This window comes from Haliotis rufescens, unplaced genomic scaffold (genome assembly GCF_023055435.1).
Source record: "Haliotis rufescens isolate VD_foot unplaced genomic scaffold, xgHalRufe1.0.p SCAF_30, whole genome shotgun sequence".
NCBI classification, from domain to species: Eukaryota; Metazoa; Mollusca; class Gastropoda; order Lepetellida; family Haliotidae; genus Haliotis; species Haliotis rufescens.
The window spans coordinates 581,248-608,959 of record NW_025964002.1 but is presented as its reverse complement, the minus strand read 5'-3'; the positions used below and the strand labels follow the sequence as shown (position 1 = coordinate 608,959).

The 27,712-nt window shown below is 42.4% G+C and overlaps 1 protein-coding gene across 5 annotated transcripts in view; it reads left to right on the top strand.

Annotated features, from left to right (window-relative positions):
- The first annotated feature begins 8,219 nt into the window (after positions 1 to 8,219).
- The window catches only part of LOC124119256 (genetic suppressor element 1-like), a 113,410-nt gene continuing 93,917 nt past the window's right edge, over positions 8,220 to 27,712 (top strand). For 4 of the 5 annotated variants that reach the window (XM_046481715.2, XM_046481714.2, XM_046481712.2 and 1 more), the window contains exons 1-3: positions 8,220 to 8,392; positions 8,601 to 10,719; positions 12,400 to 12,480. In XM_046481715.2, coding sequence (XP_046337671.1) covers positions 8,367 to 8,392; positions 8,601 to 10,719; positions 12,400 to 12,480 — 2,226 coding nt within the window. In that variant the 5' untranslated portion in view covers positions 8,220 to 8,366. The remainder of the gene's footprint in view (positions 8,393 to 8,600; positions 10,720 to 12,399; positions 12,481 to 27,712) is intronic. The other variant, XM_046481713.2, reaches the window with a different exon arrangement.

Genomic DNA, 27,712 nt, shown 5'->3' with positions numbered 1-27,712 from the left:
GAGGGGAAGGGTAGGAGTAACTTCAAGACATTCATCTGGGGGAGGGGTAGGAGTAACTTCAAGACATTCATCTGGGGAGGGGTAGAAGTAACTTCAAGACATTCATGTGGGGAGGGGTAGAAGTAACTTCAAGACATTCATCTGGGGAGGGATATTGGGAGGGGTAGAAGTAACTTCAAGACATTCATCTGGGGAGGGATAGAAGTAACTTCAAGACATTCATCTGGGGAGGGATAGAAGTAACTTCAAGACATTCATCTGGGGAGGGATATTGGGAGGGGTAGAAGTAACTTCAAGACATTCATCTGGGGAGGGGTAGAAGTAACTTCAAGACATTCATCTGGGGAGGGATAGAAGTAACTTCAAGACATTCATGTGGGGAGGGCTAGAAGTAACTTCAAGACATTCATGTGGGGAGGGCTAGAAGTAACTTCAAGACATTCATGTGGGGGAGGGGTAGAAGTAACTTCAAGACATTCATCTGGGGGAGGGGTAGAAGTAACTTCAAGACATTCATGTGGGGGAGGGGTAGAAGTAACTTCAAGACATTCATCTGGGGGAGGGGTAGAAGTAACTTCAAGACATGCATCTGGGGGAGGGGTAGAAGTAACTTCAAGACATACATCTGGGGGAGGGGTAGAAGTAACTTCAAGACATTCATCTGGGGAGGGGTAGAAGTAACTTCAAGACATTCATCTGGGGGAGGGGTAGAAGTAACTTCAAGACATTCATATGGGGAGGGGTAGAAGTAACTTTAAGACATTCATCTGGGGAGGGATAGAAGTAACTTCAAGACATTCATGTGGGGAGGGCTAGAAGTAACTTCAAGACATTCATGTGGGGAGGGCTAGAAGTAACTTCAAGACATTCATGTGGGGGAGGGGTAGAAGTAACTTCAAGACATTCATCTGGGGGAGGGGTAGAAGTAACTTCAAGACATTCATGTGGGGGAGGGGTAGAAGTAACTTCAAGACATTCATCTGGGGGAGGGGTAGAAGTAACTTCAAGACATTCATATGGGGAGGGGTAGAAGTAACTTCAAGACATTCATCTGGGGGAGGGGTAGAAGTAACTTCAAGACATTCATATGGGGAGGGGTAGAAGTAACTTCAAGACATTCATCTGGGGGAGGGGTAGAAGTAACTTCAAGACATTCATCTGGGGGAGGGGTAGAAGTAACTTCAAGACATTCATCTGGGGAGGGGTAGAAGTAACTTCAAGACATGCATCTGGGGGAGGGGTAGGAGTAACTTCAAGACATTCATCTGGGGAGGGGTAGAAGTAACTTCAAGACATGCATCTGGGGGAGGGGTAGAAGTAACTTCAAGACATTCATCTGGGGAGGGGTAGAAGGTACTTCAAGACATGCATCTGGGGGAGGGTAGGAGTAACTTCAAGAGATTCATCTGGGGAGGGGTAGAAGTAACTTCAAGACATTCATGTGGGGAGGGTTATGGGGAGGGGTAGAAGTAACTTCAAGACATTCATGTTGGGAGGGGTAGAAGTAACTTCAAGACATTCATCTGGGGAGGGGTAGAAGTAACTTCAAGACATTCATCTGGGGAGGGGTATGGGGAGGGGTAGAAGTAACTTCAAGACATTCATGTGGGGAGGGGTAGAAGTAACTTCAAGACATTCATGTGGGGAGGGGTAGAAGTAACTTCAAGACATGCATGTGGGGAGGGGTAGAAGTAACTTCAAGACATTCATGTGGGGGAGGGGTAGAAGTAACTTCAAGACATTCATGTGGGGAGGGGTAGAAGTAACTTCAAGACATTCATGTGGGGGAGGGGTAGAAGTAACTTCAAGACATTCATGTGGGGGAGGGGTAGAAGTAACTTCAAGACATTCATCTGGGGAGGGGTAGGAGTAACTTCAAGACATTCATCTGGGGAGGGGTAGAAGTAACTTCAAGACATGCATCTGGGGTAGGGGTAGGAGTAACTTCAAGACATTCATCTGGGGAGGGGTAGAAGTAACTTCAAGACATGCATCTGGGGGAGGGGTAGGAGTAACTTCAAGACATTCATCTGGGGAGGGGTAGAAGTAACTTCAAGACATGCATCTGGGGGAGGGGTAGGAGTAACTTCAAGAGATTCATCTGGGGAGGGGTAGAAGTAACTTCAAGACATTCATCTGGGGGAGGGGTAGAAGTAACTTCAAGACATTCATGTGGGGAGGGGTAGAAGTAACTTCAAGACATTCATGTGGGGAGGGGTAGAAGTAACTTCAACACATTCATATGGGGAGGGGTAGAAGTAACTTCAAGACATTCATGTGTGGGGGGGGTAGAAGTAACTTCAAGACATTCATGTGGGGAGGGATAGAAGTAACTTCAAGACATGCATCTGGGGGAGGGGTAGGAGTAACTTCAAGACATTCATATGGGGGAGGGGTAGAAGTAACTTCAAGACATTCATCTGGGGGAGGGGTAGAAGTAACTTCAAGACATGCATGTGGGGAGGGGTAGAAGTAACTTCAAGACATTCATGTGGGGAGGGGTAGAAGTAACTTCAAGACATTCATCTGGGGGAGGGGTAGAAGTAACTTCAAGACATTCATGTGGGGAGGGGTAGAAGTAACTTCAAGACATTCATGTGGGGAGGGGTAGAAGTAACTTCAAGACATTCATATGGGGAGGGGTAGAAGTAACTTCAAGACATTCATCTGGGGGAGGGGTAGAAGTAACTTCAAGACATTCATGTGGGGAGGGGTAGAAGTAACTTCAAGACATTCATGTGGGGAGGGGTAGAAGTAACTTCAAGACATTCATATGGGGAGGGGTAGAAGTAACTTCAAGACATTCATCTGGGGGAGGGGTAGAAGTAACTTCAAGACATGCATCTGGGGGAGGGGTAGGAGTAACTTCAAGAGATTCATCTGGGGAGGGGTAGAAGTAACTTCAAGACATTCATGTGGGGAGGGGTAGAAGTAACTTCAAGACATTCATGTTGGGGAGGGGTAGAAGTAACTTCAAGACATTCATCTGGGGAGGGCTAGAAGTAACTTCAAGACATTCATCTGGGGGAGGGGTAGAAGTAACTTCAAGACATTCATATGGGGAGGGGTAGAAGTAACTTCAAGAGATTTATGTGGGGAGGGGTAGGAGTAACTTCAAGACATTCATGTGGGGGAGGGGTAGAAGTAACTTCAAGACATTCATCTGGGGGAGGGGTAGAAGTAACTTGAAGACATTTATGTGGGGAGGGGTAGAAGTAACTTCAAGACATTCATGTGGGGAGGGGTAGAAGTAACTTCAAGACATTCATGTGGGGAGGGGTAGAAGTAACTTCAAGACATTCATCTGGGGAGGGGTAGAAGTAACTTCAAGACATTCATCTGGGGGAGTGGTAGAAGTAACTTCAAGACATTCATGTGGGGAGGGCTAGAAGTAACTTCAAGACATTCATCTGGGGAGGGGTAAAAGTAACTTCAAGACATTCATGTGGGGAGGGGTAGAAGTAACTTCAAGACATTCATGTTGGGGAGGGGTAGAAGTAACTTCAAGACATTCATCTGGGGAGGGCTAGAAGTAACTTCAAGACATTCATCTGGGGGAGGGGTAGAAGTAACTTCAAGACATTCATGTGGGGGAGGGGTAGGAGTAACTTCAAGACATTCATGTGGGGGAGGGGTAGAAGTTACTTCAAGACATTCATGTGGGGAGGGGTAGAAGTTACTTCAAGACATTTATATGGGGAGGGGTAGAAGTAACTTCAAGACATTCATATGGGGAGGGGTAGAAGTAACTTCAAGACATGCTTCGGGGGGAGGGGTAGGGGTAACTTCAAGACATTCATCTGGGGAGGGGTAGAAGTAACTTCAAGACATTCATGTGGGGAGGGCTAGAAGTAACTTCAAGACATTCATGTGGGGAGGGCTAGAAGTAACTTCAAGACATTCATGTGGGGGAGGGGTAGAAGTAACTTCAAGACATTCATCTGGGGGAGGGGTAGAAGTAACTTCAAGACATTCATGTGGGGGAGGGGTAGAAGTAACTTCAAGACATTCATGTGGGGAGGGGTAGAAGTAACTTCAAGACATTCATCTGGGGAGGGTTATGGGGAGGGGTAGAAGTAACTTCAAGACATTCATCTGGGGAGGGTTATGGGGAGGGGTAGAAGTAACTTCAAGACATTCATGTGGGGAGGGGTAAAAGTAACTTCAAGACATTCATGTGGGGGAGGGGTAGAAGTAACTTCAAGACATTCATGTGGGGAGGGGTAGAAGTAACTTCAAGACATTCATCTGGGGAGGGGTAGAAGTAACTTCAAGACATTCATATGGGGAGGGGTCGTAGTAACTTCAAGACATTCATCTGGGGAGGGGTAGAAGTAACTTCAAGACATTCATCTGGGGAGGGGTAGAAGTAACTTCAAGACATGCATCTGGGGGAGGGGTAGGAGTAACTTCAAGACATTCATCTGGGGAGGGGTAGAAGTAACTTCAAGACATGCATCTGGGGGAGGGGTAGGAGTAACTTGAAGACATTCATCTGGGGAGGGGTAGGAGTAACTTCAAGATATGCATCTGGGGGAGGGGTAGGAGTAACTTCAAGACATTCATCTGGGGAGGGGTAGAAGTAACTTCAAGACATTCATCTTGGGAGGGTTATGGGGAGGGGTAGAAGTTACTTCAAGACATTCATGTGGGGAGGGGTAGAAGTAACTTCAAGACATTCATCTGGGGAGGGGTAGGAGTAACTTCAAGACATTCATCTGGGGGAGGGGTAGGAGTAACTTCAAGACATTCATCTGGGGAGGGGTAGAAGTAACTTCAAGACATGCATCTGGGGGAGGGGTAGGAGTAACTTCAAGACATTCATCTGGGGAGGGGTAGAAGTAACTTCAAGACATTCATCTGGGGAGGGGTAGAAGTAACTTCAAGACATTCATCTTGGGAGGGTTATGGGGAGGGGTAGAAGTTACTTCAAGACATTCATGTGGGGAGGGGTAGAAGTAACTTCAAGACATTCATCTGGGGAGGGGTAGGAGTAACTTCAAGACATTCATCTGGGGAGGGGTAGGAGTAACTTCAAGACATTCATCTGGGGAGGGGTAGAAGTAACTTCAAGACATACATCTGGGGGAGGGGTAGGAGTAACTTCAAGACATTCATCTGGGGAGGGGTAGAAGTAACTTCAAGACATGCATCTGGGGGAGGGGTAGGAGTAACTTCAAGACATTCATCTGGGGAGGGGTAGGAGTAACTTCAAGATATGCATCTGGGGGAGGGGTAGGAGTAATTTCAAGACATTCATCTGGGGAGGGGTAGAAGTAACTTCAAGACATTCATCTTGGGAGGGTTATGGGGAGGGGTAGAAGTAACTTCAAGACATTCATGTGGGGAAGGGTAGAAGTAACTTCAAGACATTCATCTGGGGAGGGGTATGGGGAGGGGTAGAAGTAACTTCAACACATTCATCTGGGGGAGGGGTAGGAGTAACTTGAGAAGATCGTAACTCGTATACTTTAACATACACTTACGACTGTCGTAGCGCTTGAACCAGACAATCGAATGACTAACATCATGAGCATCGATCTAAGCAATTATGATACGATGACATATCTATCAACCAAGTCAGCGAGTCTGACCCCCCGATTCCGTTAGTTGTCTCTTTTGACAAGCAAGGGGTGCTGAACAAAATTCAGATCCGGATGTTCACGGGTGCATGCACTCACGTACAGCCCTACTTAAACTACTTACAGGGTTTCAGATTTCAGTCGTGTTGAATATAATTTTTGGGTAAAATCTGAACAAGCCAAAACACTTCATTCCTAGCCATGCACCACTGTTCATGGGTAAGCGTAGTTTGTCAACACCAAGCTAGCAGGCTAAGGGGAATTTCCGTCATGAGAGAGGAACCTGCCATTCCATCTCCGTATGTTTATCAACATAAGTTACATTGACAAGATTTCAGGGTCACGGGAGGTAGTCACGTGACTTACGTGACCCCTCATGTCAGGTAACCTTATTACGTGCTATATACAAGAACAGCCATGTGGGCATCTCTATGGTGTGTTTCTGATTTCTGACGCTTATCGCGGACTGAACGAGAATGTCTGGCAACATGATGTCAAAATTACAATATTCAGTTTTGTATATGTATGACCTTGACTGAACATGGAGTTGTGGAATAAGTATGTTACTGGGAGTGTGTGTGTGTGTGTGTGTGTGTGTGTGTGTGTGTGTGTGTGTGAGCAACATTGCCATTTTTTGTCATCATTCGTGAAAGATTCTTCTTCTATCTGATAGGCCAGCTGCTGTCTTGAAAAACCCCACATTCATTCCAACTGGCCGTGCTGTAGGTTGTCATGACGCCACATTGTGTTTTCTTTATAACGGACACTGACATCACGGAAGAAAAGAAATGGGGTTAGAAGTAATGCCGATGCCACGTTAAATTGTAGCTCTCTCACTTACCGAGGGTCCGTTGGCGGTCACAAGACACATTAAAGCTTACCACGAATATCATACTTTGTGAGGTTTCACATTCGTTACTTGCGTCATCTCTAGCGGCGTGCACGGGATATTAAGCGACTGATACCTGGGACTCCTCATACATGTCAGTGTTCTCTGTTAAAGGGTGGCCCACTGGGAAAGAGATAGGGACCGACCATGTGATACTCTGGTGCCCGACAATTCTTAAAAATAATAATTATGCTTCAGTCTGTTAAAAAACAAAACCTGCCACAAAAATTACATTGCTCCATGGTGTTTTTCCTTTTAATTTTTTTCAGTCTCATAGATTTAAATAAAAAATATATCTGGTTTTGTAGCTGTAGCTGAAACATATCTTATCTCGATAAAAAAAACAACCTTGGAATGCACTTGTGTGCTATCTCGATAAAAAAAAAGCCTTGGAATGCACTTGTGTGCCACAAGCTAGTCTCCAGCTACTTCTAATAGTCTCCTGCTACTTCTAATAGTCTCCTGCTACTTCTAATAGTCTCCAGCTACTTCTAATAGTCTCCAGCTACTTCTAATAGTCTCCAGCTACTTCTAATAGTCTCCTGCTACTTCTAATAGTCTCCTGCTACTTCTAATAGTCTCCAGCTACTTCTAATAGTCTCCAGCTACTTCTAATAGTCTCCTGCTACTTCTAATAGTCTCCAGCTACTTCTAATAGTCTCCTGCTACTTCTAATAGTCTCCAGCTACTTCTAATAGTCTCCAGCTACTTCTAATAGTCTCCTGCTACTTCTAATAGTCTCCAGCTACTTCTAATAGTCTCCAGCTACTTCTAATAGTCTCCTGCTACTTCTAATAGTCTCCTGCTACTTCTAATAGTCTCCTGCTACTTCTAATAGTCTCCTGCTACTTCTAATAGTCGACAATGCAACAAAAGTCAGGTGAACCTCGGTGGAACCATGCATGGATGGGAGGGAGGCGATGAATAAATTCCATTGTTAATTTGTCAAATAAGGAAATACATATTTGAACATTATTTAGGGATTGGTTATTTGGTATGTGTGTGTGTGGAAGGGGTGTGGGAGGGGTGTGGATGGGGTGTGGGTGTGGGAGCATGATATAATAATAAATGTATTGATGGGCGTGTGAACAAATGTTACTTTAAATGGGTGTCATAAAATTTGATTCGGGTCTGAGACCAATCGTACCCTCCCCGGCACCACACACACACACACACACACACACACACACACACACACACACACACACACACACACACACACACACACACACACCACCCCCAACCACCATAATAAATTACCTTACCTCATAGCGGTTACCATTCTAGGAGTTGTATGGATTAACATAGCGATGCTTCAGTCAAGTAACTGTCAGATTGTAAATTAATTATTTTAATTAATTTTTAGACGTTTGTAGTGACATTGTATTACACGCATTTTGCGGAGAAAGTATATAAAAGTGTTAGTTTAAATTATTGCTTTTGGTAATAACAATCGCCATGCATTTTTTGTTTTGTCATGGTATTGGTACGCAAGTAGTTCTAAAAAACTAAATCAGTTGCTATGACAGTGGACTTCACGCATCTTACAAAACAATGATAAACTAATATACTTTTTGATAATGACTGACTAGCAAACCTTTCGAGAATTATCGTGCTAATTGCTTGATAAGAGGAAAATTGATATTTTGGATATTCATAATTTCCGACACCCTCTCACGCAGAATGTTGAAACACACTATAGTCTGATAGGGGAGCCCCATTCCGGATAACGCTAAGCATTATGGGACGACTAAGACAGATGTTCTAACATGGCGACCTAGAGAGGTGCAGGGAATTCCCTCGATATAAGTTTGGAGTTTGGACATTTGACAAGCCGCATTCTACAAACAGACAGGAGAGTAGCCAGTAGGATTTAATTAGCTGAATTTTCGATCATGGTGGATTCTTATCATTATGTAAGGTGGGTGATCGCAGCATTTACTGATTGATTCGAGACCCACTTTTGAAAACGTCTTTTCTCAAACAATGCCGTGAGAACTCGGAGTGACTCATGGGCATCCCTCTTTATTTGTGAGACATGACAGACATTTCAACAAATGTATTTGTGTTATTCGGCCTCTGGATGACGAGACGCTCAATAGTTTATGTTTTGTTTGTGTTTTGATCAGGAGGTTTCCGTGTGCTAAAGTTTGGACAATGCCATCTCGCACTGTGTGTTTTGTGTGCGGCAGTGTGGGCGCCGAACTCTCTATTCATATCAAGTCGAGAGACAAAGGACCCTACTTCCCTTTTCTGGAGCACCACGATCCGCCCAAAGGTTCCCGTCTGCCAGGCCCAGATGGTCTCGTAGACAGCTGTAGAGTGTGTTATGCTTTTCTTACTCAGCAATGGGAAGCGTATGAGAGAAGCAAAACTCCCGCCATCAAAAGACTGTATTGGCTGAAGAGAGCTGACAACGGTCATTTTACAGGTGCGGAAATGAAACTGCAAGGGGAGTATATGGCACAAGTAATGGGATTACAATATCAGACAACCAACGACTCTTATAACCCTTCTTCATCCCCAGAGAGACCGTCTTACTCTCGGGATGGTTATTTAATTCCAAGCAACCATCACACCAGGGACCCCCCTCGAAGTCACCACGCTGTTCATCAAGCACCTGATGGAGCTCTGGACCTGTCCGTTGGCCCAACTAAAGTAGCAACCGACCTGGCGCGTGCTGGCCACAGCCAACGTCATGTTGTTAGAGATTCTTACACCTGCTTTACCTGTGGCAAAGAAAAGCAGATATCTCATTGTAAACTTGCATCAGCTGTCAGACAGGCAGGCAATGAGCCGTATTTTCCATTTCTAGAAAAGATCGTCCCACCAAGGGGCGCATCATCGATAAGTAGCCAGGGATTGGTGCAGTTGTGTGAACATTGTTTTACATCCTTATTTCAACAATGGCTAACATATGAGAGGGCCGGGGTGCCCCCTAGTGCGAGGATGTATAGTGTGGGAGATGATCACATCACTACTAAGTCCCAGGGCGTCCGAGAAATACGGGAATCTTACGAGAAGGAAAAAACATCAGATGCAGAGACATGCTACCTGTGCGGCCAGTCATATCCTATCAAGTCCATTAGGCCTCTGTACACGATTCCATCCCAAGAAAATAAACTTGTTATGTATTTTCCCTTTATTAGGGAACTTAGGCGGCCCCATGGATCGCGTCCTTTGAACCCTGATGGAACCGTCCTAGTTTGCCAAAATTGTCATCATAATCTCCAAAGCCAGTGGTGTCATTATGAAGCCAAAAAGATTCCTTTAATTCAGAGGAGATACTCATTATTGCCAGTCAGTGGGTCGTACACAGTACCGCTACCTGATAAACCACATCATAGCAAGGACTCGGAGAAGCCTCACCCCAAGCCCCCCTCTGATGGGTCTGATGTCACCCAGCCACTCAACATCCAGATCAGCAAAAGCCCCCTCCCTTCCTCCCTTCCTGGTAGTGCCCAAGGACTTTTGGCCATTGCTCAGCCAATGGTGAAGACCGAGGCCGTGGAGGGGCAGGGTTCATCAGTGCCGCCTACAATCCCCAACAGTGTCAACAATGCATTGGCTGCCAAGGTTCTCGAGCATCATCGTCAGCTCGCCGAAACCAAGCCATCATCGTCATCAGGAGCATCGATTCCCCATCCACTACAACAAGCAACCTCCATACCGAAGAAGGTATGTTTTATCTGTGGCGAAAAATGTCTGATTACCAAAGCACGCACTTTATGCTCATACCCAATGCGGCACGAAGCCAAGACACCCAACAGCCAGTCAGCACCATACTTTCCATTCTTGGCCAGTCGAGATCCGGCACCAGGGGCCGAGCTCAACACCGAAGACGGAACCGTGACCGCATGCTCCTACTGCTTCTGCTCACTCATTACTCAGTGGAAAGAGTTTGAAGAATCCAAAGATCCAGAAGACCACAAGCGCTGGGTGAGGAAATATTCAGTGCAGGACTTTGTCTGTTATGTTTGTGGAACATCAGTTGCGAGGAAAGCAATGAGAACACTCGAAGTTCACAAGTTCCCTTTCCTGAAGGAACACAAGGCCCCACCTCACGCCCTGGTGTTCAGCAGCGGGGAAGAGATTGCTGCGTGTAGCTCGTGTGCCTTCAGTCTACGTCATCAGTTCGCAGAGAACGAGAGGATGGGCGTCCCTGACGATCACCGGAAGTACAACTGGATTCAGCAGCCTCATCAGTCGCAGGTCGTGGAGGAGAATAGCAGCGACTCGCGGGAACAGGTAGGACCAGTCTGCCTTTCAGCCCTTGTTACAGCCCCAGTGAAACCGATGTTGTTGATCTTTGTGGTTAATAAATCGGAATAATTTGCACTGAAAATGGTTGGGCTAGTACTCATAGATTATAGAGTTGGGGCTAGTACTACTACTAGTGGCAGAGCATATATTTTTTCCCCACAGAATGATGAATTCTGGTTATGCTGGGAGGGCCTTAAAAATGTCAGCTTTGCACACAAATGTGATGTCATGGGAAAAGCAGTTTGAGTAGCAACCTCAGAGCAGCAATCCCAACCCTCAGAGTAGCGACCTCAGACCCCCAATCCTCAGGGTAGCAACCTCAGACCTCCAACCCTCAGAGCAGGAACCCCCAACCCTCGGGGCAGCAGCCTCAAAGCAGCAATCACCAACCCTCAGGGCAGCAGCCTCAGAGCAGCAATCCCCAACCCTCAGAGCAGCAACCTCAAAGTAGCAATCCCCAACCCTCAGAGCAGCAACCGCAGACCCCCAACCCTCAGGGCAGCAACCTCAGACTCCAACCCTCAGGGCAGCAACCTCAGATCCCAACCCTCAGAGCAGCAACCTCAGACCTCCAACCCTCAGAGCAGGAACCCCCAACCCTCTGGGCAGCAGCCTCAGAGCAGCAATCCCCAACCCTTAGGGCAGCAACCTCAGACCCTCAATTCTCAGGGCAGCAACCTCAGACCCCCTACCCTCAGAGCAACAACCTCAGACCCCCAACCCTCATGGCAGCAACCTCCAAGTAGCAATCCCCAACCCTCAGAGCAGCAACCGCAGACCCCCAACCCTCAGAGCAGCAACCGCAGACCCCCAACCCTCAGGGCAGCAACCGCAGACCCCAAACCCTCAGGGCAACAACCTCAGACCCCCCAACCCTCAGGGCAGCAACCTCAGACCCCAACCCTCAGGGCAACAACCTCAGACCCCCAACCCTCAGGGCAAACCTCAGACCCCCAACCCCCAGGGCAACAACCTAACACCCCCAACCCTCAGGGCAGCAACCACAGACCCCAACCCTCAGAGCAGCAATCCCCAACCCTTAGGGCAGCAACCTCAGACCTCAACCCTAAGGGCAGCAACTTCAGACCCTCAGAGCAGCAATCCCCAACCCTCGGAGCAGCAACCTCAGACCCCCAACCTGCGGGTCAGCAACCTCAGACCCTCAACCTTCAGCAGCAACCTCAGACCCTCAACCATTCAGGGCAGCAATCCCCAACCCTTAGGGCAGCAACCTCAGACCCCCAACCCTTAGGGCAGCAACCTCAGACCCTCAACCATTCAGGGCATCAATCCCCAACCCTCGGGGCAGCAACCTCAGACCCCCAACCATTCAGAGCAGCAATCCCCAACCCTCAGGGCAGCAACCTCAGACCCCAAACCCTCAGAGCAGCAACCGCAGACCCCCAACCCTCAGGGCAGCAACCTCAGACCCCCAACCCTCAGGGCAGCAACCTCAGACCCCCAACCCTCAGACCTCCTACCAGCTTGCTCGTCCCATGCACACATTGTAATATCATGTTCAATGTCAACAACGGATGTTTGTTTGGTATGTGGCATTAAATTCCTTCAATTTGTTCAATGCCTTTTGAAATAGTGTTTTGTGTTGCCTTCATGATGACTACCAGGTGTGATGAGTGTCACCATAGATTTCATTTATTTACACAGGTAGAAACCATGGCAACCTTGGTAGAAGAACTAAACGCAACCTACACCACCCCTCCCCTCACCCCATGTCTCAGTTGCTGGGTAACTGTTTGAAATATTTTTATGACTCAAAGAGACGGTTGTGCAGTGACCCATAAGTGTTTCCTGCCCGCATTGACATTATAAATATTGAAAAATAACAACAAAATAAGAGACAAATTGCATCTGTTGTGTCTTGATTCAGTTGAAATAATACAAACAATTACTGGAGAATCTACAAAGAGTTATAATGTGCCAGACAGTTGGGTGACTGCAAGAAAGTTTCATGCAGCCCCGCTAGCCAGACAGAGAAGTTACCAGCCGCGGGCAGGCAGCTATTTCGGATACTGTCATAACCCAACGAAGTCTTTAGAAAATAGCATTTTCTCTATTTTTAAAAATTAATCTGGGATAAGAGATAATAAGTCTTAAGATAAGTTACAGAATTAGTAAAAATGAGAATTAGATGCAATTAACCAAACCGACAAAAAATACTGACTAAGAGAGATTTGAAGTTATGATTCCTTGCTGATCATTCTTAAACATTGAGACCGCCTCCGTGGTCTAATGGTAGAGAGTCCGCCCGGAGAGCGGAAGGTCCGGGGTGTGATCCCCAGCCGCGTCATACCAAAAGATGTTAAAAGATGGAACTTGTTGTTACCCTGTCTGGCGCTCGGCATTTAGGGGCTAAAGCAAGGTCTGGTCGGCTCGGAGTCAGTATAGTATACTGTGTCTGAATGGGGTATTCATGTTAAACTGCGGCATGGTATCTCAGTGTGCTAGCACTATAAATTGGCATCAGTCCGGACTAGTACAAGCAGCCACATACACGTGCATGCACGTCGCTATATAAGTGCAATAATCTTGGACGTGACGTTAAATCCCATTTCACCTCATCTCTTAAACTTTGAAAATAGTCAACCAGAGTTATTCCCCTTACATTTAGAGCAGCCACCTCCCCCAGATATTGTAGATATAGGGACACACATTCATAAAGTTTTAAAGCTTCAGAGTGAAACTTGGACTTGTGTTGATATATTTTAAAAAAAACCCCACTTGCATAAGATTGTGTATTTATGATGGTTTTACTGTTGAAATACTGTATTTATCTGAAAGAAACAGAATTTGTCTTACAATAGAAATAACTCTTTATGCCAGAGCTACTTTAAGTCAATAAGAATGGTCTTGAAAGTAAAATCATGCTGATCAGTAAGAAAATACATAGGACATTTGTCCCGTCCTTTCAGAAACCATGTTTATCTCATCACGTCCTGAAAATGTTGACATGTCCATTCATGGTTGCACCGCTGATGAAAATATCCTTTGTGTCTGGTCACTCCGGGAGATACACATGGTATATGACAAGAAAACACACAGCCTCTATGAACATGATAAATAATGAACAAAGTATTGTATCTTGCTTATGATATCAGTTGCGAATATATCACAGCCTGAGAACTAACAAATACGAAGTCATGTACCTTCGGTGCTATTAACAATATTGTTATTGGTAAATTTTTGTAACTTGCAATCAGTTATTTCTTATTATTATTTTGGATTACTAAGTAAACTGTTCCTTCGTATTATGATGTTACATGATTGCCCTTCATTTGTCAAGATTCAAATCAGGATAAAATAGTTAAATCCTCAGTCTGAAAACACATTGCCATCATTTGCTGTTAAGAAACACAACATGATTCATCTATCATGTTTGATGAAAAAGGGATCTTTGCACAAACTGTTCATGAATGAAAGATCATCCAATAAATGTAATCTTGGCCATCACTTGTGATAAATATCCTATCAGGTTCCTACTTGTGTGGCAATCACGTGATGGAATATGACATCTTCTGAGATTGCAGGTCAAACGTAACCAGATGTGGTGACATCAGCCCTATAGGCATGATGGGGTTGTTTATACAGTGCACGCCTCTGTGTTACATTTTTTTGTAGTTATGAAGTCAAAATCTGTTCGTGTCAAGGTAAACACTTGAGTGGTGACTCCTTAAGAATCCAATGACTTTCTAGATTATCTTATTAACCAACAGTCAACTATCAGTAGACATGTAATCAAATGTCTTTTCAGATCGAGAAACCTTACAGTGATAAACCTAGGATTTTCTTAAGGTGGGCCCTAGGGTCCATAGACCAACCCTCTAAGTAGCGACTATTTTGGTGGCCAAATGCGACTTAGATCTATGATTGAAATATTCCTGTTAGGAGTATCTTGGTTCCCTAGCAAGAAAACAAACTTAAAGAGCTGTAGACCTTGACAATTGTGGACCTTTCCATGAATATTGTGGGGCATGTTTATTGAATGTGATGCTGATGAACATAAAATAAACACATGAAGCATGCAAGACTACATGCAAATGCTGAATGTTCAAAGGCATAAGGCAGCTTCTGTTCCTCCGTCATTGTGGGTTACTGCAGAAACAATTCAAAGTTAAATCAGTCATAGCTTCCGCTATACCTGCCAGGTCTGGAGCAGACTGGTCATTTTCTGTGGAAGGGTGTGGGAGTCCCAAAGCTCATCCTAGGTTGTGCTTAAAGAAGGGTGACCCTGGCAATGATATGAACTGTATGGGATGTCACAGGTGTTATGTCTGTCAATCTTACAACAGACACTGCACATGCCCAGGTATTCATTTGCACCTGCGTAGGTGTTTATACAGATGGAATGTGAAAGTTTATTTTCCCTGCTGGTGTGTAAAAAATGTTATTACCCTTTGAGTCTCAAGTCTGATGTACTTGAGAACATGCATTCTATACACATTGGTCACTGCACAGCGTTGGCATACAATTTTGCACAGAGTCATGTGTTCATCTATCTTGAACCTCTCGACCTCACCATTTCTTTCAACCAAGTTGACAATAAAAAGTCTGGCATGCAAAAGTGACATGTAGGTCAAATATATTGATTGTTTTCTGAAAGAAAGAAAACAGCAGGAGACTGTACATTAGAACAAGAAAAGTTGTCTTGAATTTAAGAAGTTTCTAGTGTCACTGTCTTGAAATATTTAATATTTCTAAAAAAATTCTTTGAAAAAAAGAATTAATCTCTAGCATTTAGACATTTCAAGACATAAAATTATGCAAATAAATATGCATTTGACATTTATTTATAGTAACTTAGATGTAAACAGTTTATGTAGTCATAGTTCTGAAAGAACATTTAAAAGTGAAAATGATATATATCATATTTTGTTTTATTGTAGGATTCATATTTTGTATGTTTGAATAGCATATAAAGTTTTGAGCTTCATTAGAGTGCAAAATTTGATAGAAAAGCTTGAAACAAATGAAAATTTGCATATTGATTGATTAAAAAAGGCAAATTCCATGATTTTTATGCAATTCTGTGGTAAGTTACATTTTCACAGAACTGTACTGGGACTTGTAACAAATGTTATATTTGGGATAACACTTTGGGAGTAAAGAAGTGATTCTCGTACTTTTTGGATTGAGGCCCGTCCGGGACTGGTGATAAGCTATAAACATGCACACACTGATCTAGTGCCTATTGCTAATCAGGTCTTTTTTCAAAATTCTTGAAATTTAAAAAACAAAATTTCTTTTGCATTTCCAAGTATAAACTAAGATCTAAAAAATTAAATCAACATACGAGGAACGTTGCTATGTGTGTTGGGGTGTTGCTTCACTTGATGAAGTAACACAGTTAATTTGTAGTCAAATAAAACATCCATACTTCCTCTTACTTTTTGTACTTGTGGTCAGATGTATCAATCAGCTCCATGATTAGCGACAATGTTGTAATGAATTCCATCGCCAGTCATTTAAACAATATATCTATGGATATTTTCTGTTGTCTAGATACAACAAGCATTTCCTGTGTACAATATTACGGCATCGCTGTATAAAGCAGAATATCTGGACACCATGTATTCACTACTGGTTGCAACACTAAAACACGACATGTGACCAGTTGAAGTTCCAGCAAAATGTATTCTGTAATACAACTGGAGTCTGGTTTGGGAAGTCTGCCTCACAAACTGTATTGACATCATCAAAGTGCTTTTGTTGGTGTTTGTGTTGTGTGTAAGTGTGTTAGTGGCAGTCGAAACTGTTGTAAATCTATTTGAAGTGATTGTCTGTTGCAACAAAATAATGGCATTGACTTACCTGGGATTCTAAGTGCCCTTGGCAGGCAAACTGGGAAAATGGTTATTTTGTTAAAAAATTTGGAATTTTTAATAAATTTATATTCTCTTAAATTCAGAGGTATTTATAGATTTCACTTAATGCCATAATATGAAATGAAGCATTAAAACATGTTCCTATATTTGGTCTTCTACAAAGCCATAACATTAGCAACTACTGATATATATAGGATATATAGTAACACAAACAGGGAAATGTTTAGTTTTAAATTGATCAATAAAAAAAATTTACATTTGCTGCAGACTTTGGGCCAAATATCGGCCTCTGAGCAGGTCTAGAGAAAGCCCTGGATTGAAGTGCTGGTAAAATGTCGAGTGTCATGACCATGTTTTAAGGGCAAGAAATAATAGAGTTATCCACCCTTGTGTCAAGTTGAATGTGGGAGGCTTGATCTTTGGAGAAGTTTCGGGATGGGATTGCTGCCAGTGTAGTCTGATTGCGATCACTCACAGAATCACTCACAGTTTTACTTTATTCACAAATAATGTCGAACCAAAAAAACCGATAACCAGACAGTAACAGAACTTGACTCCTGCTAATAGTGGTGGACTACCTCATTTGGTATACAGTGTTCCCGATACCGGTAATTACCAGGTTTTATTATCAGTAAAATTCCCTGGGACCAGCAAATAAAGTATCTTATAAATGTTTGTAGTTGAACAAACGATATTTGTATAAGTATATGTTTCAAACGAAGTCAGCTTGTCTGTTACCTTCAGGGTTCTTGTCTGTTTTAAGTGCAAGGAAATAACCTTTCACTTTGCTTAACTTTGTGTGAATGTTGTTTAAATCTAACTAGGTTACTTTAGAGATTACGTCATTGCAATCGAACAAGATGTTGAAAGATTTATAAACAGGTAATTTTCATACATCTTTTTATTTGTTAAACATGTTAAAAGTTGGGACCAACAAGAATTAGTGGGGACTGGTAATGTTTAGAGTTGGTAATCCACCAGGACTGGCAGTTTCAAAAGCCAGAGGGGACACTGGTATAGCAGGCTGATGACTGCTGCCATTCGGTTGTCAGGCACTGTATGTGTCAACAAGATTTGAAATGTCAGTTGTCCATTTTTCTCACACTCCTAATCAAAACTGTTAGCTGCTGCAACACTGTACATCAATGTTAATGTGAAGTGTACTCACTATGTCAATTGAGGTGTACTGCAAACTTCAGTATTAACTAGGGCTGGGACAAGTCCAAATTTATTACCCGGGTACTAACCCCCCTCTTACCCGACCCTCCCGGGTACCCGCTGTAGGTCGCAAGAGACAGGTACAAAATGTTGGATTGGGAATTATTTTACCATAGCCCTGGCACAACATATTTAGATACATGTATTAAACAGTCTGGTCATGCATACACTGAAGTTGGACTTCTGGAAGTTATATCTTTATTCAATCATATGAAAAGTCAAAAGGAATGGGTGCATAGTCAGAAAGAAATGCAAACATTAGTGACTTGTAATGTGACTATAGAGTTCTAGATAATTTTTGTCATTAAACAACATATCACATGACTTTAAATCACTGGTCTGGCTAGTTCTCTGGATACCCAGTTCCTACCCACCCTGGGTACCCCGGTCCTACCCACCCTAGGTACCCGGGTCCTACCCACCTTGGTTACCCGAGTTCTACCCACCCTGGGCAGGGTTAGAAACTAACAGTTTTTGTCCACTAGTCCTTATAATGATAACATATAGCCAAACCCTTAAAATGGGCCAATTTCTACTAGTCTTTAGGATACCTTTACTATTGGACAGTTTGGTAAGGACTACAGGACTAGCACCAATTTCTAACACTGCTGGGTACCCGGGTGCTACCCACCCTGGGTACCCGGGTCCTACCCACCCTGGATACCCGGGTCCTACCCACCCTGGATACCCGGGTCCTACCCACCCTGTATACCCGGGTCCTACCCACCCTGGATACCCGGGTGCTACCCACCCTGGATACCCGGGTCCTACCCACCCTGGATACCCGGGTCCTACCCACCCAGGGTACCCAAGTTACCAGTCCCAGCCCTTGTATCAACCTCTTTGGGTATTATCACTGATGATGAGACATGACATGCTTTGTGTGATTTTGTGCACATATTCAGAAGGGCAGGGAATCACTTTTGTAGCACTGATGGCAAGACAGCAGAGTTTGTGTAGACAGTTAGGAGAAGAATCCTCAGCGAGTGAAGAATGTGAGATGGGATCTGATGCAAGATGTTTTAAGGAAAGCAGAGTCTATCATCATGATGATACTCTAATTATCAGAATTTGTTTTCAAAAGGATCAGTTTGGCAACTAACATGAAAACGTTCCGCATGATTCATATTAAGAAGTGGAGCTCAACCACATTTCCCTTGTACAAGTTTATTTACTTTATAATTTGTTTTGACAAATTCCAGACATGAATGATAACAGGGATGTTATCCTCCAGATTTGCCAGCTATTTATTTGAAAATGTTGAATTTGGTCAAACTATATGAGTATAGTGTGCATACCCCAATCTTGAGTAAAAGTTTCGTGAAAAATTGCTTTCTCGTATTTAATGCACAGTCAAAAACTATGCAATATCACTTCCAAGAACAAATGGGTGCTTAAAAATGGTTGTTGAAAATGTGAATTTTTTAAAACATTACCATTAGAGCTGAGTATCGCAATACATATCACGATACAGACGGACGATACCACTGCTATCACGATACAGACGGATGATACCACTGCTATCACGATACAGACGGATGATACCACTGCTATCACGATACACCAACAAATGTGACCAACCATAAGATAAGGGACGTTATGAGTGGAAAATCACATTTTGACTTTTTCATCATATTTTAAAACTACACCATCTTCGGAACAAAAATACAATTCACAAGCTTCAATTCCTATTTATACATGATGTCATACATATCAATCTTCACTAAAGTAAGTTGCCGTCAAACGTCTTTTTGATGTCCCAGCACAACTGTATCCTAGCACCCAGAAGGTTCCTGTTCTTCTGGCAGGTCTCAAGTAGTATTAAATGATGAAATCACGGAAGGTTAACTCCTAAACCTCTAGATTCATTCATTTACTTATTATCTCAAAAACAAAAACTTGTTAACGAAAAAAACACAAGAACAAAACAGTTTTAAATGAAGGGATGGTTATTAAATGTCATAGTTCAAAAGCAGGCACATCCTCTGTCACCACGTCCTGGTGTTCCGCCATGCTTACATTGAGTTACAACTAATGCAAGTTGCGTTATGCTCCCTATGGCTTTACGGGAGGTAACTCTATCAGTGTTCTATTTATAGCGTATCATGAACTGACGATTCAAGTATTGCCTGTACCTTAGTATCAATGATATCGTAGGTATCGGTGAATCGTCACAGCCCTTATTCCCATGATTACTATGCATGATGACTTACAATGTATTTGCGGAGATGATTAAAACTTACTCTGTGTAGTTGTCTTGGAAAATGGAGCACTAGTACAGTACCACATCAAGGCCTCTGCCATAGGTCACATGTCTCCACGACACGAACCCACGACATTCGGATTGTTAGCCTGACAGCTAACTGACTGAACTATGTCCACACTGTTAAATTTGGTGCAAATTGACCTAGTCATGCATTAGACATTATGGAACTGAAGGGAACAGTTAATTCCAATGCCATTTGGCAAACTTGTCCCACTCCGTAATCTACAAGATATCGAGTTTTGAGGGGTGAGCCTATATGGCGCGAATGGCTACAGGCATCAGATATTGAATTCTCCGAGTACGCATGAATGACAGGTTTTTAATAATTCTTTGGGTGATTTTGTCACAGAAAAGTGTGGGAGGGAACACTGTAAGGATAACGTGGATGATAGTAAGGAACTGGGATGGCACAGGTGTGGCTACTGACACCACGAGGGTGAGTCAGCTTTTCAATCATTACTGGTCAAGTGCAGTGAGGGAAAATGTCTTGTGTGGTGAGTTTCCTGCAGCCAAAATACCTTAACATGAAACTACTTCGTCCTGCTAACTCAGTGTTTTTTGTGAAAAGTATAAATGCAACGAAAAATGTGAAGACAATCAAATAAACAAGAATACCCTGACAAGTGCATTTATTTGCACACTTTTTGTCCTCGGCTCCAATTTTTTGAAAATTCTTTAGGAGGAGGTCCAACCCCCTTCACAACTAGTGAAGTCTTGTATGCATCCTTGTCAGTCCAAATCTAATTGATTAATTGCAGAAGTATTATGGTAAATAATTAGTGTTTGGACTGGCGACTTTTAGAAATCAGATGTGTGCAACATAATTAAATAATACCTAATAAACTGCATGCATAATAATAAAAACTGCTGAAGCGGAAATATAATACAATGCATATTAGTTACAATTTACATTCCATTCATCCACATGAGTTAAGTTGAAACTGAATAAAGTATATATTGAAAATTAAAATGCTTTCATAATCTGGTGCCTGCTATAAAATGCGTTGCCGAAGACTATATGTTGTAAACAAATATCACTGGGCTTATTTAATGACATCTCGTGTAGAGATGATAGATCACTCTGAGAAGCTAATGCAGACTCAATGACCCCTGATGTCGGAGGGCATTGTTTGGCCGGTGTATCTGGCAACAAAATATCACAAATTACGTCATAGTGTCATGTTTGAAAAGTTGGGGTACTGTCTTCTGAAGGTAGGCCAATAATTTATATGCTATGATTGGAAGAAATTACCATAAATCTGAAACTATTATTATACCAGGAGTAATATATTCTAATAACTTGATATAATGGTGCTGCCTTTACCATTGTGTTTACTCTTTATGTCTTTAGGAGGAGAACAATGATAGTGATAGCACTTTGGTCTATTATTGGTTCTATTTGACAAGTTATCGCTTGAGATCAACCAATCAGAGATCGCGACAAAAAAGGCGTCCCATGGCCCTGCAGTTTGGATTGTGAAAAAAGGACACTGACATACAATAGTGAGATAAAACAAATACGACTTTTCATCATGTTTCATCTGTCAAATTTGTATGGCATTGCATCCACTCCCTGACAACGTATGTTCGCTTCAAGGTGTCATTAGTGATAGTCTGATTGTGGTTGCTGTAAATAACGGTAAGTTGTGTGATCAGTTCTTGTTTTGTAACTTGAGCAGGGGTGCAACAACTGCTTGTGTGTGGTGGAATCCTGTCTTTCTTGCCGATGTTGTAGACCGTTTCAAAGGCTTGGAGTTGATAGTTCATGTTTGGAAAGTAAGAATAATAACAACCAAGTTAAACTATTGTCTTCCTGTTACATCTTGATATGTGTCTGATATTGTAAGGGTACACAGTTTCACCATTGTGTTATGATACATGAGTTCACCATTGTGTTATGGTATGCATGTTCACCATTGTTATGGTACACAGTTTCACCATTGTGTTATTGTACACAGTTTCACCATAGTGTAATGATACATGAGTTTACCATTGTGTAATGGTACATGGGTTCACCATTATGTTATGGTACACAGTTTCAACATTGTGTTATGATACATGAGTTCACAATTGTGTTATGGAATTAGTTCATCATTGTGTTATGGTACTCGTGTTCACCATTATGTTATATGTGATTTCATCATTGTGTTATGGTATGCATGTTCATCATTGTGTTATGGTACATGTGTTCACCATTGTGTTATGGTATGCATGTTCACCATTGTTATGGTACATGTGTGCACCATTGTGTTATGGAATGCATGTTCACCATTGTGTTATGGTACATATGTTAACAATTGTGTTATGGTACACATGTTCACCATTGTGTTATGGTACATGTGTTCACAATTGTGTTATGGTATGCATGTTCACCATTGTATTCTGGTACATGTGTTCACCATTGTGTTATGGTATGCATGTACACCTTTGTGGTTTTGGTTAGTGTGTTCACCATTGTGTTATGGAACAGGTGAACACCATTGGGTTCTGGTACATGGGTTCATCATTGTGTTATGGTATGAAGTTCACCATTGTGATATTGTACATGTGTTCACCATTGTGTTATGGTACGTGGGTTCACCATTGTGTTCTGGCACACATGTTCACAATTGTGTTATGGTACATGTGTTCAACATTGTGTTATGGTATGCATGTTCACCATTGTGTTATGGTACATGCCTTCACCATTATGTTATGGTACATGTGTTCACTATTGTGTTATGGTACATGCCTTCACCATTGTGTTCTTGTATACATGTGTGTTCACCATTGTATTCTGGTACATGTGTCCCCCATTGTGTTCTGGTACATGTGTTCAGCATTGTGTTCTGGTACGTGTGTTCACTATTGTATTCTGGTACATGTGTTCACCATTGTATTCTGGTACATGTGTTCACCATTGTGTTATGGTACGTGTGTTCACCATTGTGTTCTGGCACACATGTTCACCATTGTGTTCTGGTACGTGTGTTTACCATTGTGTTATGGTACATGTGTTCACCATTGTATTCTGGTACGTGTGTGTTCACCATTGTATTCTGGTACGTGTGTTCACCATTGTGTTCTGGTACATGTGTTCACCATTGTGTTCTGGTACGTGTGTTCACCATTGTATTCTGGTACATGTGTTCACCATTGTGTTCTGGTACATGTGTTCACCATTGTGTTCTGGTACGTGTGTTCACCATTGTATTCTAGTACATGTGTTCACCATTGTGTTATGGTATGCATGTTCACCATTGTGTTATGGTACATGCCTTCACCATTGTGTTCTGGTATGTGTGTTCACCATTGTGTTATGGTACATGTGTACAGCATTGTGTTCTGGTACGTGTGTTCACCATTGTGTTCTGGTACATGTGTTCACCATTGTGTTATGGTACATGCCTTCACCATTGTGTTCTGGTACATGTGTTCTGGTACGTGTGTTCACCATTGTGTTCTGGCACACATGTTCACCACTGTGTTCTGGTACATGTGTTCACCATTGTGTTCTGGCACACATGTTCACCACTGTGTTCTGGTACATGTGTTCACCATTGTGTTCTGGCACACATGTTCACCATTGTGTTATGGTACATGTGTTCACAATTGTGTTATGGTACATGTGTTCACCATTGTGTTATGGTAAACATGTTCACCATTGCGTTCTGGTACATGTGTTCACATTGTGTTGTGGTGTGCATGTTCACCATTGTGTTCTGGTACGTATGTTCACCATTGTGTTCTGGTACACATGTTCACCATTGTGTTATGGTACACGTGTTCACCATTGTGTTATGGTACACATGTTCACCATTTTGTTCTGGTACGTATGTTGGGCTTCAGTTAAGTTTCTGTTTTGATTCCAGGCGCCAGATAAGCATGTCTGGGGAAGCAGTGATTTGGAGAAGCTTAACAATGGTTATTGAAAGCCTGCTGTATTTCAAGTATATCAGCCCAGTCACTTAGACCAGATGTTGGACTGAAAAAAGAAAAATATATGCTTTAATCTAACTGAACATTTAATCATGCTGAATAAATAATGTTTTGTTCAAAGATTGTTTGCTTTGACTGCAGTGATTTTGACACAAAAAGCTGTATATAGGTCAATGACTTGGACCCAAGAAATGTAATGTCAATGGCAAAAGTCATTAAGTCAAATACACAAACACAATAATTGCTTATGCCATGTGCTCACAAATCAACAATAATAGTGGATGAACCATAACAACAAATTGATATGCAATACCCTTTCTGATTGGATTAATACATACGATCTAGCCAATGAACACCGAGCGCTACAAGAAAAGCCCTTGACTAAGTCACTAAGGCTCCTGACAGTTTCTCTCGGATTCAGAAAGTATGATGCGACATGATGCAAAGACATGCGTTGCCCTGAATGTCAGTTATGATTTTTGATAGCTGTGCATTGTTTTATTGAATCAATAATGTAAGTAGGACTAATGCTTAATATTTACTTTTCAATTATTAAATTTTGAAACAAGTGACCCCTTGCTTTGCGTTTCTATTAAACAAACCATCTGTGATATTGAAATTTTATGGGTGTATGACTGGTGACCGATCGCCATCTGAAACTCTGGATGTCTCTACAGCACTACTACAGCATTACTACAGCATTAGAGAACTACAGCACTACTACAGCATTACAGTACTACAGCACTACTACAGCATTACAGAACTACAGCACTACTACAGCATTACAGTACTACAGCATTACTACAGCACCTCAACACTACTACAGTACTACTACAGCATTACAGTTCTACAGCACTACTACAGCATTACATTACTACAGCATTACTACAGCATTACAGTACTACAGCACTACTACAGCATTACAGTACTACAGCACTGCTACAACATTACAGTACTACAACACTACTGCAGCATTACAGTACTACAGCATTACAGTACTACTACAGCATTACAGTTCTACAGCACTACTACAGCATTACAGTACTACAGCATTACAGTACTACAGCACTACTACAGCATTACAGTACTACTACAGCATTACAGTACTACAGCACTACTACAGCATTACAGTTCTACAGCATTACAGTACTACTACAGCATTACAGTACTACAGCACTACTACAGCATTACAGTACAACAGCATTACGAGAGCATTACAGTACTACTACAGCATTAGTTCTACAGCACTACTACAGCACTACAGCATTACAGTTCTACAGCACTACTACAGCATTACAGTACTACAGCATTACTACAGCATTACAGTACTACAGCACTACATACTGATGAGCTGGGAGAGGTTCAAGCTGGTGCTGTTTTCTGGAGATCATATTTGTCTCTGAAACTGTTTTTGAATACTTTATATGCCAGCAAATCTGAAAACACAAACAGCTGATGGCAGACAGGTCCGTAGTTGACACGCTGTCGAATTGCCTTTTGACAGAAACAAATCTGTGTCTATTGTCCTTGGTCTTGATGCTTGGCTCCACCATGTTGTTGGGTGTAGGATCTCTTCCTTACTGTACTGATGTGACATGTATATCTTTGTTGGTTTTTAACGCCGCACTCAACAATACCTGCCATATGATGGCGGTCTTTAAATAATTGAGTCTGGGCCAGACAATCCAGTAATTGACATCATGAGCATCGATTCATACAATTGGGATACGATGACATGCATCAACCAAGTCAGTGAGTCTGACCACCCGATCACGTTAGTCACCTCTTATGACAAGCACAGTCGCCTGTTATGGCAAGCATGGGTTGCCAAAGACCTATTCTGACCCGGATCTTCACGCGTCGACATGTATAGGTACAATGGTGCTGCTGCTCACAAAAACACATCTGGCTCAGCTTAAAAAAGATATTTGAAAGAGAAGATAATAATCACGGCTGTAGAAATTATTGGCAATTTACTCCCAAGATTGTATGTCAATGCACTGTACTGGAACAAATATATTGGAAATTTAAAAAGAATATGTATTTTTTCACCTCCTAAAATTGACAGTGATAAGGACTATTCAATCAGTTTCACTTTCAGTGACTGTCATAAAATCTAAATAATTTGAATTTAATCTCAAGACCTGCTCCCAATATTTAATTTGAATTTGTCATGTAGCTCTGAAAGAATGAATCACTCTGCCGGCGCTGTGAGGGTGGATGTCCCCCTCAGTGCTGGGGAGGGAGACAGGCATCCAGTCTGTGAAATGTGCTGGCTGCCTTCCCTGGCCTCCCCGCATGAGTAGCTCGGCCTGCCTGGCAGATGTGCACAAAGAGAATTGCTGATAAGAAAAGAATGGGGTTGGCAGGAAAACCAGTTTATGCTGGGCCCGGCTAGCTATTTCTAGTTGGTTTGGAAAGCATGTCAAAGAGGGGTATTATTCATGTCACACCATAATGGGGTCGTGACCTGCTTCAAGGGAGATAACTCATGCAGGGCTTAGGTGCAGATGCTCCGAACAATGGAGGATTTAAATGGGGGAGATATGTTTTGAAAAGGAATACATCATGGGAGTTTGGGGTGAATATGTGAAAAAATAAAAGTGTGTGGTCATTATGGGTGACATCTTGTGTGTCTAATTATCTGCCTATTGTTGAGACTGTGCTTATTTATCAGATCAGCATTGACCTAGTTTTGATGGGATTACTGATAAGGAATCCTTTGTCTAGAAAGAGACTCCCAGTGATGATAGGAAGTAATTATGGAAAGCTAATTTCATTATTTCCTAATTGAAAATGTTTACATTTTAATATTTCTGTTTGAAAATGTTGCAAAACGTTTGTACCAGATAATGTGTTAAAAATTAAGTATGAAAGTAAAGGGTTGCTGTCGGAGCCCAAGGTAGAAAAAGGGTGCAGAAGAATAATTTATCCTCCAAAACTGGCTCCCACAGTAGATTTGGCTTAGGTGAGATCAAGCGATATCTACATTGTGGATATCGCTGCAATAAAATTGCATCACAGTGCTTTGCAGACCATTGGATGATAAATAAAATCACACCCTCATGTCAATTTGATAAAAGTGGAAAAACTGAAGCTTACCGGGGAGTTTTTCCACTTTTATCAACGAGTGTTGATATATTTGATATCAAAAGACACTTGGGTGAGATTTTCTCTATACTACATCCCGAGAAACGAACAATAATTTTATTTGTACCTACAGAACATCAAGAGCAGTTATGGGCGTCTGTTATTTCCTCCATCAGTCATGACCACAATCCTCATGATCATTGATTAAATATCCAGGTTCTACAGTAATTATCGAAACGTACAGTACACTACACTATTGCATTACTTTACAGGACCTCATATGGCCTGCGAGAAGCCTTAGAATTAACCCTAACCCTAACCCTAACCCTAGACCCCCACTTTTTTTATGGCAAGGTTAAACCCTGCAACCCTAATGTCAATATTAAACATGAAAATCAAGGGGGCCCTATCACACCCCTAATGTCAAATTAAACATGAAAATCAAGGGGGCCTTTCACAACCCTAATGTCAAAATTAAACATGAAAATCAAGGGGGCCTTTCACAACCCTAATGTCAAAGTTAACATGAAATTCAAGGGGGCCTTTCACAACCCTAATGTAAAAATTAAACATGAAAATCAAGGGGGCCTGTCACAACCCTAATGTAAAAAATAAACATGAAAATCAAGGGGGCCTGTCACAACCC